This window comes from Dermacentor andersoni, chromosome 11 (assembly GCF_023375885.2).
Source record: "Dermacentor andersoni chromosome 11, qqDerAnde1_hic_scaffold, whole genome shotgun sequence".
Taxonomy (NCBI): Eukaryota; Metazoa; Arthropoda; class Arachnida; order Ixodida; family Ixodidae; genus Dermacentor; species Dermacentor andersoni.
The window spans coordinates 99,093,334-99,106,364 of NC_092824.1; the positions used below are offsets into that span (position 1 = coordinate 99,093,334).

Below are 13,031 nucleotides of genomic sequence, written 5' to 3' on the forward strand. Positions count from 1 at the left end.
CGCCCGGTCACACGCAAGTGGTTACGTAGGCTGGCGTAAGTTGTAATGCTCAACTGTGCTTCGCTGAGTTTGATAACTAAGAATTCTATGTCATCGTTGGAAACTTCACTCGGTCATGCCCTATAGTTGCGTTTTTGATTTGCAGGAGCGGAGTCTTCTTTTGTAATACTGTACTCTCCTATGATAAAAAATAAAGGTGAAACGACGTTTTAATTTTCCTTGGTGTGGAAGAACTGTGTTTGGTCATTACAGGGTGACAGGGATCATTACAGAGAGGAAAATAAGTTGACCTGTAGTAGTAAATTATCCTTCTAAAATACCACGCACGAGGAAGAGAAGGGAGGAAAGTTGGAGAGGTCAACCAGGCGCACGCCCGGTTTGCTACTCCACACGGGGCGAGGGGGTTTAAGGGATGAAAATGAAAGATGGAGGGAAGAAGGTACGTCTGAATGTGAACACGTACGGTTGTCCATCACGTCAACTTCTATGCAGTTGGTCACTCAGGCCAGTCGATTTCATGAATCGTAGCCGTGACCGCGTAAAAAAAAAAAAAGAAAAAAAAAGAACGCACACGAAAGACACTCTTGCCGTGGGAAAGGTCTGATAAGCTACAACAGACGCAAAATTCGGGTCGCGCAACCGACGGGAAGTTTCCACATCGGCTCGCCGTGTCGCAACAGATTTTCGCGGCCACTACTGGAGCCCCGGTAATCTTGTTATTGGTAATGATGGACTGCATTATCTTCAAAGGAGCCATAATCGCTTAACCACGATAAGATACTTGAATCTATGACGAAGCCGTGCTAGGTGCTTCGGGGCAAACTTAAAAAAAAAGAAAGTAAGTTGTGTGCTTCACATTTTCTTCGAGTTTTCAACCTGTTACCGCAAAACTAATGGCCACTTCAGCAAATCGCACCGATGCGTACCGGTGCGATTTGCCTAATTCTCTATGTCGAATAATTTTTCTCGAGTTCCTTTTCTCATTTTACCCTTTGTTTCCTTAACCCCTTTCCCCAGCAGAGGGTGTATTCAGCCGGTACTTACACTGGCTAGCCTCCCTCTCTTTCCTGCCCTTTTGTCTCTCTCTCTCTACAAACTCAACAGGCGTTTCTCTTTAGCGCGCCTTTAGGAAACTAAGCACCGCTTTTGTGCCCTAGTGCATGGACAATGCCCGAGCCAATGGTCTCCAAATATTTTAGTCTCAGAAATAATTGTTTCAATTGTTTTTGACTGATTGGCGCAGTGACATAATTACGGTCCCACTTCGCCCACCTAATGACAAATACATTTCTTCAAATATTGCCGCTACGAGGTTAACCGGAGATTCGGATGGTTAATAACACATTTGAAGGTTGTCTTAAATACTTGAAATTTTTGACAGATTAAGCGAGAGCACCTCAGTTTCCACACCTATGCTTTGGAAGCGCACTGTCACCAATAACATCCGAAGCGGGCTCATTCCTCGAGAACTCTTGTCGCCTACTGACCAGGACAGCCTCCGGGCGTGGGTTTACTGTCCCATTTTGAATTTCACTCCTCTACAATATTGCGGACTGAGCCCTTGTCCTGGCGTGGACTGGCACTGGTACTGGACTGGTACTGGTCTTGACTTATCCTCGCCTGTATTTGGGCCCCGAGGCCAGTATTTAAATTCTGTACATAAAGACGTTCATAGGTTGCGGACGAGGCGATTGGCGTTGGCTGTTTGGAATCCCACCGCACGCGTTTCGTCATCGTTTCGTCATCGTTCGATCGTGCCAATCTCGTTAGGGTCTCACCGGGCACGCAGATTCCTTCGAAGTACGTCTTTCCGGGGCTGGGCCTCAGGTGAGCCGGCAGCGACCCGGAGTAGTAGCCGGCGATGTAGCACTCGTGGCGTCGGTAGTCGATGCTGAACGAGTGGCAGTCGTCTCGCTGCTCGCATCGCAGTATGCACTCCTTGGTCATGCCGTCCGCCGGCGCCGTCAGCAGGATGGGCCCCGGTCTCGAGGCCGACTCGTGGCCCGACACCCGGGCGAACGTCAGCTTTTCGCCGGCGCTGCAGTGCCGGACTGGACAGTGATTGAGAAAAAAAAAATTGTGGAGTTTCGTGTGCCAGAACGACGATCCGATTATGAGGCACGCCGTAGTGGGGGAACTCCGGTAATTTGGACCGCCTGGGGCTCTTTAACGCGCGCCTAAATCTAAGTACACGGGTGTTTTCGTATTTCGCCTCCATCGAACTGCAGCCGCCGTGGTAGGGATTCGATCCCGTCACCTCGTGCTTAGCAGCCCGACACTTAAGCCACTAGGCAACCACGGCGGGTCAAGGACAGCGAGTGAGATGTGAGAAAATATCAGACCATGCAACTACAATTTGCTTCTATTACATTTGTAGTCACATTAGCGCTCGTGCATTGCGTGGTATATACGATCAAACACGCGGAGTATTTTGTGGACCGAGCACACTTCGTAGCTCAAGGTGCTAACCACGACAAAATTGGATCACCATCCTCGAAAGGGTCTCAGTGACGACCATATGGCTGGTAGGTGCCACGAAACTGCTGTAGGTCCCGCAGAACAGAAATGCAGGCGCGTTGTGGTTCTGACACTTCTATTTCATTTCATATTAATTAGCGCAGGCGTATCGTCATGGAAGGAAGTATGGTCCCGTTTGCCGCGAAAATATTTCTCAAGGAATGCATACGATGCAATTTGCATAGCCATAAAGTGTCCATATTTAAATTGTTTAGCATAAATAAATTTCAACGCAGGTACCCACTTGCGGTCCTGAAATATTTAACGCTGACTGAACAAGAATGATTTTCCCGAGTTAGTTGTCTCATGTCTAAATGAACTCTCATAGTCATATGTACACCCGGCGACAAAATATTGCGGGACACGAGATCTGCGAAAAAGCTGAATCTCTCAGCAACTTCACAACGCAGTCTGATATTTGGATTTCGGGCCTCGACTGGAATATGCTAACCACGTTGACGTATATAGTTTTGCGCGCTGCTGCTACATGCTGCTGGGGAATTGAACGTTTTCGGAGATCGCCTGCATCGTAAACTTTTGTGGCCGGGTGTATCTTAGCGAATAGCGAAATGACTTCACTCATGAAAATACAGTGCCATAAACATGCCGCCGAGTCAACATTTGAAGCCTTGCGTGTTCGCCTCAATTGTCATAGTCGTGGTGTGCAGAATGCTTTTTTTTTTCGTCCAATTCACTAAGGTTTTATTGTTTTCTTCTTCAATTTTGTCACGATGCCAACGAAATCTCCAGTGTTCCAGAGTAGTAATGAATTACACAATGCGAGCAAGATGCACCAACCCCAAACGTCACAAAGCCACCAATCATGCAGTTCATAAATAATCACAACTTGCCCATTCAGCATTTCAAGTGGCGTATAGGTTCATACAAAGCAGGCACGACACATTTCACGATGCATGATAACAGGCACGTTTCCATTCATTCCACCACAGCCGTAAGAGGTGCGCGAGAAAGAGCACTGTTATCACCACGAATGAGCAACAAACTATCTTTTGTGAAAGTAAATGCAATCTTACAAGTGTAATTAAGATTAGGAACGCTGACTAGATGAGAAGAGCTAATACGATTTCCACTGCTTCGATCGGCATAATCTTCGCCTTGTATTGGTATTTTCCGCATGAAACTAGACGCTTCACATTTCAAAAATATCCGAAGTGGACTAGTTTTCCAGCAAACTGTCCCTATTCGTCTAACTGCACTGTCTCTATTCAGTATAACGGTTCCAGTGCGAACTTCCTCCAATGTCAAAACAGACTGTTCTAACATTACGCTTCACATATAGTAGTGTCGGCTTGACAAAAAGAAGCCAGAGGTGGTGTTAAAGACTGATAGTAGTCGGTCGAAGCACAATATCGAAGTCAGTCTTGCAAAGAAAATTGATTAAGAAGACAAGCCAGGCCATAGCTAGCATGCTGAAATATTGTTCCAATATGACCCTCGGAAATAACCAAGAAGTCTTCAACCATTCTTGTGCAGCGAAGCTATCGTATGCGCGTGTATTATCCAAAACTTGAAAACGTATGTAAGATCTTTAGTTCTTAGCCTAAAGCGCGCAGTAATATTGCGTTTAACTCAGCTACGTCGCTGTACCCAAGGCCATGACACCAGCACCATGATCAAAACTTCAGTTTGGCCCATAAAGTAACTTTCAGCCAACCATTGATACAACTGGACACTTTGTAAGCATAGCCCGGCTCTTTGGTCCTGAGCGAGACGATTACAGTGCGGCAGCAACGTCGTAAATCGCTTCCGGCTTCCTCTTCGTCTTTCTACGATCCTGAATTTATCAATTCTGTTCTCATGTTTGTGTTCGTCTTTCCTTTCCTAACAATGTTACGTCTTTTGGTTGAGAAGTTTGAAATGAGCACAAAGCAAACCGAATTTCATTCATATTCCGAAAATGATGTGAAGGAGAGCTGCTTAAGCAACTTGGAAGATTCGTGGACCGCGCCCACATCCGTCACTCGCGCCGAGAAGCGTTTCGCACGTTACTGCAGTTCTTGAACTGCACAAGCCATGGTGATCCTCGTAGTCCTGCTGTGCATCTTCGTGTGTGACGTGCAGTCTTCCTTTTATGTCTTTACTCTTACCCCAGCCAAGCTGAGCAAACTGGACGTTATATCTGGTTGGCCTCCATACCTTTCCTCTTCTTTCGTTCTCTCTATCAGAGTGCTAAGGACTTGTGCACATAAAGCTTACATTCGCACCACAAAAAGTTCCCTTTGTGTTCCTGACTTCCAGTTTAAAGACCGTATGTCACTGACCCTCCCCCCACCTCTCCCCTCCTTCCACAGTGCTCTTTCTACGCGCTCCTTACGTTCCATTGTACACCGCGCGACACCACCATTCCACCCGCTCGCAGCGCCGAGCACCCAACAGCCGTCCGTGTACCCAGGCCAGGCAGTCCAGCACCCGCAGCCAATGCCGCCTTTAACTCGCAGGCTGGGGCAAATTTCGGAAACGTAGGCTTACACTGGTTCCCTTGGAGCTGTAACGAGGTTCGCGGCACGCTCTCGGCGTTACCTGTGGGCGGGAACAGCGTGGGCGTGTGCGGCGGTTGCGACGTCGGGAAGGTGGGCGACGAGCTGGTGGGCCCGCCGCCCGTCGACGAGGTGCCACCGCCGCCGCCGGCCGCCGTGGTGCCCGAGCCGCTGTCGGTGACGCCAGCGCCGTCCTTGCACGAGCGCTCGTAGAACAGAATGCCGGGCCGGGAGTTTGTGCTGGCCGGACCTGCGGCCCGAGAGCAGGGAACAAACTCGCTCGGCGTGAGTGCGACGCATCAATCACAGCACGTTGGGGCTGGCAGCGTTTCGCTGACGAACAAGTGCAAGGCGAATGGGGGCTCGCAGGAAGGTGGAGACTTGATCAAGAGTGTGGAGATCGGCTCAGCACGAGAACAGTGTACGCAGGAGGACTTGCCACCGTCAGTGTGGTTAGATTCCTCGGCAGTTCCCGTCGTCTTCAAAATCATATTTACATTTGTCAGTTGATCAACAGTGGACGAGCAGAAAGTGAAGGGGGGGGGGGGGAGGGGGGAGTTCTCAGGGTTCCTGAACAAAGCTAACGATTCGGCAAGGAGGCTTTTCTAAGTCCCGGCTTTCCCTGACGCAGATAAGTCTCCATGCCAAAACGTTGTCTTTGTGCTGAGGTCTCCCTTGTTCGTAGATTATTGATCAACTGACAAATGCGAATATCACATCGAGAATGACTGGGCGGTAAAATCACGCACTTTGGAAGAGAAGATGTTATCGCAGCAGAACACTCGTGGCATTTCCGAAGTAGAAAGCACAGCTCAGGGACAAAATAGCGCAGGGAAAGCAGTGCTTGACACTAAATAACAGCATGACTCTTATTTGTGAGAAACCTGCACAATGCGAAGAGTCATGCGTGCCGAAAACATCACCGGGAGTATTGACACGGTGCCAGCGTCGCTGTTTCGATGAGTGTGCCTAGATTTTTTTTTTCGTTTTTTTTTTTTTTTTTTTCACTGTCCGCCTCGTTTTGACCCTTGGGCAAAGGGGTAACTATGAATGTACTTTAAGAGAGCCGTGGCGTTGGCTCGGCCAGAAAGCAACCGTGTTTTACACGAAAAGTGGCTGGATTAATTTCAAGCGCTGACGTGACTCAACGGTTCCTCCGACTGGTACAAACGTCTCCTCAGCTTTCTCAGAATTCGGGGGCTATGAACGGCGATATATACTCAATCTCGCAAGTCGTTCGCAGCACTCTAGAAGCTACAAGACTTTTTAGGCAAAAGGAAGGCTGAATGCTGATCGAGATGTCTTCATCCGTGTAGCGTCGTCTGCTCAGCGGCTGCTGAATTCGCGGTACATGTCTCATGCGTGCGCAAAGATCCTAGCATGCCACGTATCGCTGTAACTTATCATGTACCTATGCAAAACGAAACTCCATAATTCTGCCATTAATCCCGGAATCATGTTCCACTGCGCAATAATATTGCCTATGTACGCCTCGTGCTTTTGGCAGCGCTGTAAACGACTTGTGAGATGGAATATACGTAGTAACATGCTCAGAGCCTAGCAGCAAGGAGGTTGCAAGCCCTGCTGCTTAAAACGGTCAGTTGCGAAGATTTACGCAGGGGTGTACATTTTTGCGGGGGCACTTACCTGCGCTTATGCGATCATCGCCGCTTATGAAGCACTGCCCGTTGCTCGGGTAATAGGCGAACGAACGGCAGTTGAAGTTTGGGTAAGTGGTGCAAAACGACTCGCACGACTGCTCGGATATGATGCCGGTCATTTGAACCACGTCAGTGTAAACTGGGTAAGCGTCCGCTGTCTTCTCATAAGGGCAAGTCGGTGACACTGGAAGGAGTAAGAGGTTAGGATGGTATCAGGAAGGTCTACAAGCTATTACAAGCTATCACCGCATAAAAGAATAAGAGACAAATGCAAAGCACAAGGATACCTCTCTGAAAAACTCATACAAACCTGGAGCAATTGTTTATTATTAATTTTTTGTAATGAGAAAGATGAAAATCAACTCCGATACATTCACATTTACTCGCCCCCGCGCCCACAGAAACGGTGGCTCACAATGTACAGTGATAGTAATCAGTTGGCACGACATGCTCGAACCTTTGAGAAGCAGTGCGAGCGCTTCGCGTGCAATAAAGAGGCTCAAGTCCCCCCTTCTTTTCTTTTCAGAAGTCTACGTGACCTCAAATAGGTGAGGTTATGTAATCCATACAGTAAGTGCGTGTGTTCGCTGTGTACTCCTCTGTGCATAACTTTATGCATGATCCATATCATCTGGTGCAACATGCAGGCGTACTGCGAAGCAACACCTCTCCGGTGTCTGTTAACTAAAGTCCAGCTCCCTCCCACCATAATTTACGTGAGATTGTTGGCCTCGATAACAAAAGCAAACCGCTTCGATGAACCTCCAAGTTTCACATATCTCCAACCTTATTGTAACGGACAACGTCAATATGGGCAGGTACCTTCCAGGCACTGGTTCTCCAGGTAGTTGATCCTCGGGTTCGAGCTCTTGATCGTGCCGTCCGGCTGCGTCCGCCTGTCGTGGCGGCTGAGGCGACACTCGGCCGTGTCGTCGAAGTACACGGCCGAGCGGCAGTCGAACGCCTGCTCGTTGAGGCAGTACTCCTCGCAGTCGCGCCGGCTCTGGACGTGCGCGAACGACTTGTCGTACAGCGTGGGCACCAGCTCCAAGCCGAGCACCCGCTCGAAGGCCCACGCCTTGCCCTGGCAGGCCGTGGCGAAGTTGCCTGCCGCCACCGAGAGAAGCAGGCCGTACACAGTAAAGATATTGGTTGTCAACGTGTGTGAACAGTCAACGTATCTGAAAAGTCAGGATGTACACGCTTAAAAAAAAAAAGAAGAAAGAAAGGTCATTGTGTTTATACCAACCAGTTGTCACGACATTCACTGCATTGATATAATCGCGCTTTTGAACAGTAGTATTCGTAACAATGTGGACTAAACAAGGAAGGAAGGAAGGAAGGAAGGAAGGAAGGAAGGAAGGAAGAAGTTGAAAAGGAAAGGCAGGGAGGTTAACCAGTTTAGCTTAACCGGTTTGCTACCCTACACATGGGAGAGGGATGGGGGCGATGAAAGATGGGGAAGGGGGAGAAAGAGAGAGAGAGCACATAGCACAGCACACACACATCGTCCCTTAGAGTCCATCAATCTGGCATGGTACGTGATATCACTGTCACAGCCGCTTGTCCAATCCCGTCTCTTTCAAAAACCTAAGTAGTCCCTTCGTCGCCTTCACCTGCGATGTCTTCTGTCGGCGGCATGTGAAAATCGTGTAGAGGGACAATGCGAATCACAGTTAGTAAATGGCCTCAGCTACCGATTCCGCACGCAGATAGCTTCACTGGATACGATGTTCCTAGCCTATAACTCCTTTGTCGGACCCGCTCTGAAATGTGGCGGAGTGGGTCCCATGGATGGATTATACGCTAAAAGCATCGTATCCAGTAGGACTACGTTAGTAATTTATAGCCGTGGCCCATTAGTAACAGCGATTACCTTGTTTAATCAAGAATGTTACTAAATCCACCGTTACCAAGCGCGGTTGTATCAATGTTTGAACCGCCGTTCATGTGTGAAGGCTACGCAAGGAGAGGTGCGTTTGACTCTGACAGGGCTCCTACAGCTTTCATTTTCGTGGTACGCGTCTACTGAAGCCAAAAGTACGTGACGGCAAACGTGAGAGTAGCCCGCCAGTGACCCGCGTTCGTTCTGACCATCTTTTCAAATCATTATAAGAACGTATATGGTACACTTGGTAACCGACATTATGTATGACGGTAGCGCACGAACGTCGAAGAACGAAGTGACTCTGATACTTTTCGTTCCATTCGTTCTTCGCTTTTTTTCGTTCTTGTGTGCGTGTCCGTGCGCGCGCGCGCGCGCGCGTGTGTGTGTGTGTGTGTGTGTGTGTGTGTGTGTGTGTGTGTGTGTGTGTGTGTGTGTGTGTGTGTGTGTGTGTGTGTGTGTGTGTGTGTGTATGTGTGTGTTTGTGTGTGTGCGCGCGTGTGTGTGTCACCAAACAGCGAAATTCAACGACTGGCTTTCTTATAAATTCTACTCGGATCTCTTTGCAGGCCATCAAAGTCACCTTCTTGGTGCCTTATGGGTATTCCGTGCCATTCTGTCTCATCAAACGACTACGGAGGTGCGTGAAAAGTTTACTTCCTATAATGTGTAGCTCCAGTGACGAAAAAGAGCTAGCGCCGACCCAGTGCGGCCTGGAAACGTCCGGTGACGCACCCAATGTCCCGATACATTTAGCAAAAACGCCCTGCCGTGGGCAGCGCGGAGTCACTAACCTCGGAGGCATATCTTCTCGAAGTAGTTCTCTCCGGCCCTGGGACTCAGCTCCTGCGTCCTTCCCTGCGAGTTCCGATCCAACTTGTCGCAGCGCATGTTCTGGTAGTTGACGCTGAACGCCGGGCAGTCGAGGCCGGCCATCTGGCAGAACTGTCGGCACTCGAGTGTGTTTCCCAGAGCGCCGGGGCTCGACAGCGGGATGGCCGAGCGCGCGGCCGAGCGCATCACGAAGCCGGTCATCTTCTCGTACGTGAACACGCCCAGCGTGCATTGCTCTGTAAAGGGACACGTAACGTTACGCCACCGTCAGCGCAGTTTGCAAACGTTCAGCACTTTTGTGTAGGCACTTCACAGAGCGCTGCCGTATACGCCGTCGGTGTGGGGCTCTCTTTGCGGAACGGTGTTTCCGAACTGTTAGCTTCTGGGCCCGCATTCACAAAAAAGACTCTTACGATAGAATTGTTCGTATACGAGCGGATTCCAGCCAATCATTGATTCTAGGCATATTATTAGCGAAGGCAGCCACTCCCCGTTTCCCTTCCCACGTGTAGGGTAGCAAACTGGACTAAGTCTGGTTAACCTCCCTGCCTTTCCTTCTTCCCATCTCTCTCTCTCTCTCTCAGCCAATGGCCAACAGCGCTTACGAACAAAAAGCTTTGTGAATTCGGCCCCTGGGGCCGTATTCATAAACCTGTTCGTTTGTATGTGTCCTTTGTCATTGGCTGGCTTCCTTCGCTAATAATATGTCCGGCGTCAGGATTGATTGAAATTTGTTCTTACGAAAAATTACAGCGTAAGAAGTTGTCATGAATACGGGCCCTGAAGTCCACAATAGTAAAGCCTTGGTTTCTGCGCTGACGCGCAACACAACCATCATAATTCCTTATTGTGATGTGTGCCGAATGTCTATTCACACGCTAATGAAATAAATATCTCCGCTACTCCTGGCGCAATCTTTTTGTACCGAGAAGTGCGCCCGTCTCCATATTTATACAGACCCATCGTAGCTCGCACTCGTGTCAAATACGTATCGCTTCCACACTTTCCAGGCGTCCGTTAGCTGTTATAGGCACAAAATTATTTGTGTATTATTATGCTTACTCTGGGTGCTCCTTTTCTTTCGACTCAGCTGGTATAAAAATAAAAACTCGAAAATGCAAACTCTTGGAGCGACAATATCTAATTCTATACTTCCACTAAACATAAAACTACTAATTACTGCTCCTTTCAAGGCGAGACCAGACAACCGTATTGAGTGTACCTTTGCCGAACATTAGAGCAAACTTGTGGTATTTTATGATATCGCTTCGCAGTACAGGAGAGTCAGATAGCTATAATAGCTTTTTTCTGTGTGTGTGTGGCTCGGGTATGGGACTTAGCAGTGCTTCCACTAACCGATGAGCTCGAAACACCGGCTTATTGATTAACAAAGCCCCCGTGTTTCGTCTCCAATTTGTTTCTTTTTATCCCTAAGCGTATTCCTTGGCGTAAGGTATGCAAACGGGATGTAGGCGTCGTTCGGTTTCCTGCCTTTCCTTCCCTTTTTTAACTTTCTTTACTCTACGAAAGTGAAACATTCATTCCCCCTCCCACGTGCGTCGGTATATATGCTGTGTACGTGCGATATTCGTATGTTCCCAAATATACAACTTCGGCACTGAGTATGTACCACTGGGTATGTGCCCATTAATCGGCCATAATGAATATGACACTGGGATACAGGGGGTACGAAGCCTTAAATGTGTTCAGATATGTGTCGTACGTCTCTGCGCCTACACCTCTCGCCAACCTTTTTCCCTCGATAAGCACCGTACACCGCCTTCGGCCACGTGACGCAGAGAGCTAACATCTGCAGGCGACGAAGCTGCGCTCACGTCATTTAGATTCTAGCGTCGCGTCGTATCTTCGCGTTTATTTTAGATTTAATCATTTACAGCCCCGTGGTACGATCCAGCACAAAAGACAAGGCCACTACAATAGGCCAGCGTGCCCCAAAACTTAGGCGAGGTCACCATGGCAAGCGCACCGGTGATGCACTTCTTTTCTCCGTAGGCCGCGTTGGTCATGGGCGGCAGCCCGCTGGGGCCCAGGCTGATGGTGTCGTCGCCGCTCAGGTAGCAGCGGTTCTCCATGTACGAGTAGGCGCGGCAGTTGAAGGTGGTCTCGCGGTCGCACTGCGTCTGGCAGTCGTCCACTGCCGTGGCGAACTGCAGAAGGTCCATGGACACCACGCCCACGCCGACCCGAGTCTCGTAGCGGCACGACGTCGGTGCTGCACGTCAGCAAAGCGGCACAAGGATAGTCGTCATTGACGTGCAGGGTTTCAGTGCGAAAGCTGGGAAAATACTTTTGACTAATAGAGAAACCGGCGTCGGCGGCGTCACCACCGAAGACTTTACGGACAGACTACGCTTGCTCTAAAGCATACACATACCGATACACATACCCGGATACCGTGCTCGGCCGATGTTGAGAGCTCCTCCAAGATGGAAGTATGTAAGCCCAATACTGTTGGGAAGAACGGCCTGCCGTTCCGTCACCCACGGACTCCCAGTAAGTCGCCGCGACGCAACGCCTCTTTACTGACTCACACTAATGTGGACGATGGGCTACTGCTGCAGTTCAAGTCATGCACAAACGGCCTGCGATCATTACCAGGCGTTATCCGAGCTCTCTTAAGCAATTGAATAGCGCTTGAATAGCGCTTGAATTGAACAGCGCTTGAATAGCGTGCACTCGGTGTATTGCTGGCCACGAGCCAGTTAAATAGTCCGAAACAAGACAGGGGTTCACGAGATGATGCCGACGAAGGGATCACTTAGGTTCGAACAAGAAATCTGGGAGGCTGGACCAGTGAATGCAGGCCCCAGCCTTTCACATTTCTTTCCACCTCTATTTATCATTTGGAGCAGGTGAATAGTCTGCGAGTAGCCATTATTTCGAGAAGAAAATGTAGACAACGGTGCGCGGGTCTCTCCAAATGTTAGCAAAGAGCACGGTGTGCTTCCTTGGAACAGCTGCCCCCTGCTAACATAAAGAAAACTACCGAGAGTTCGATTTCGCATTTAAGGAGTGTTTCGGGCGATGGACCCCTTGTAGCCTAGCCCCGGGCACCAACAGCAGTAACCGTTTGACAAATAAAGTTTATTCCTATCCTATCCTTCGCATAGGGTTGTCGAACTCTTCTAACTTCTGTACACCTCTTCTTCTCTTCCTCGCTGCGGGGTAGCAAATGTTCAAGAACGCGGTTACATACCCTGCTGGAATTCCAGGTATTGCGCAGTAGTCAGTAACGTAAAATCTGTTTGACTTAGTATTGACTAATTGCTCTTCGATCACCAGACCCAGGTGAACTTTAACCTCTACTGCGACGAAACCCGTCATCATCTCTTTTGTGTGCAGCACCGCGACGCGGTGTTAATGGCAAACTTTCTTTTCGTCAACCTGCTGCATCTTGCGTACTCTAGCACACTTCATTTGGCTAATGCATAGAAATACTTACGTGTGCAAATTGGCACGTGACTGTAATCAATGCTAAGTTGAAACAGCTCATCAGCGACATTGCACACGTGTGTGCTTGTGAGTACGTGTTCCCTCACTCTTTGCACTAGGTTTTACCTACTTTAAGGCTCATTTCGCTACAGACGACTCGGCAGGGATAGGAAGCAGTTGAAA

General features: G+C 49.1%; 1 protein-coding gene and 1 long non-coding RNA gene across 2 annotated transcripts in view; one reads left to right on the plus strand and one right to left on the minus strand.

Moving 5' to 3' along the window:
* The window catches only part of LOC140214069 (uncharacterized), a 128,088-nt gene that overhangs the window by 66,477 nt on the left and 48,580 nt on the right, over positions 1 to 13,031 (plus strand). The window contains exon 3 of the long non-coding RNA XR_011890989.1: positions 9,131 to 9,201. This is a non-coding gene — a long non-coding RNA (uncharacterized lncRNA). The remainder of the gene's footprint in view (positions 1 to 9,130; positions 9,202 to 13,031) is intronic.
* The window catches only part of LOC126538977 (uncharacterized), a 70,099-nt gene that overhangs the window by 26,412 nt on the left and 30,656 nt on the right, over positions 1 to 13,031 (minus strand). Inside the window, exons 5-10 of the mRNA XM_072285343.1 lie at positions 11,383 to 11,628; positions 9,356 to 9,631; positions 7,499 to 7,783; positions 6,663 to 6,860; positions 5,059 to 5,265; positions 1,779 to 2,051 (exon numbers count right to left, since the gene is read on the minus strand). Of these exons, the coding sequence (XP_072141444.1) occupies positions 1,779 to 2,051; positions 5,059 to 5,265; positions 6,663 to 6,860; positions 7,499 to 7,783; positions 9,356 to 9,631; positions 11,383 to 11,628 (1,485 nt within the window). The remainder of the gene's footprint in view (positions 1 to 1,778; positions 2,052 to 5,058; positions 5,266 to 6,662; positions 6,861 to 7,498; positions 7,784 to 9,355; positions 9,632 to 11,382; positions 11,629 to 13,031) is intronic.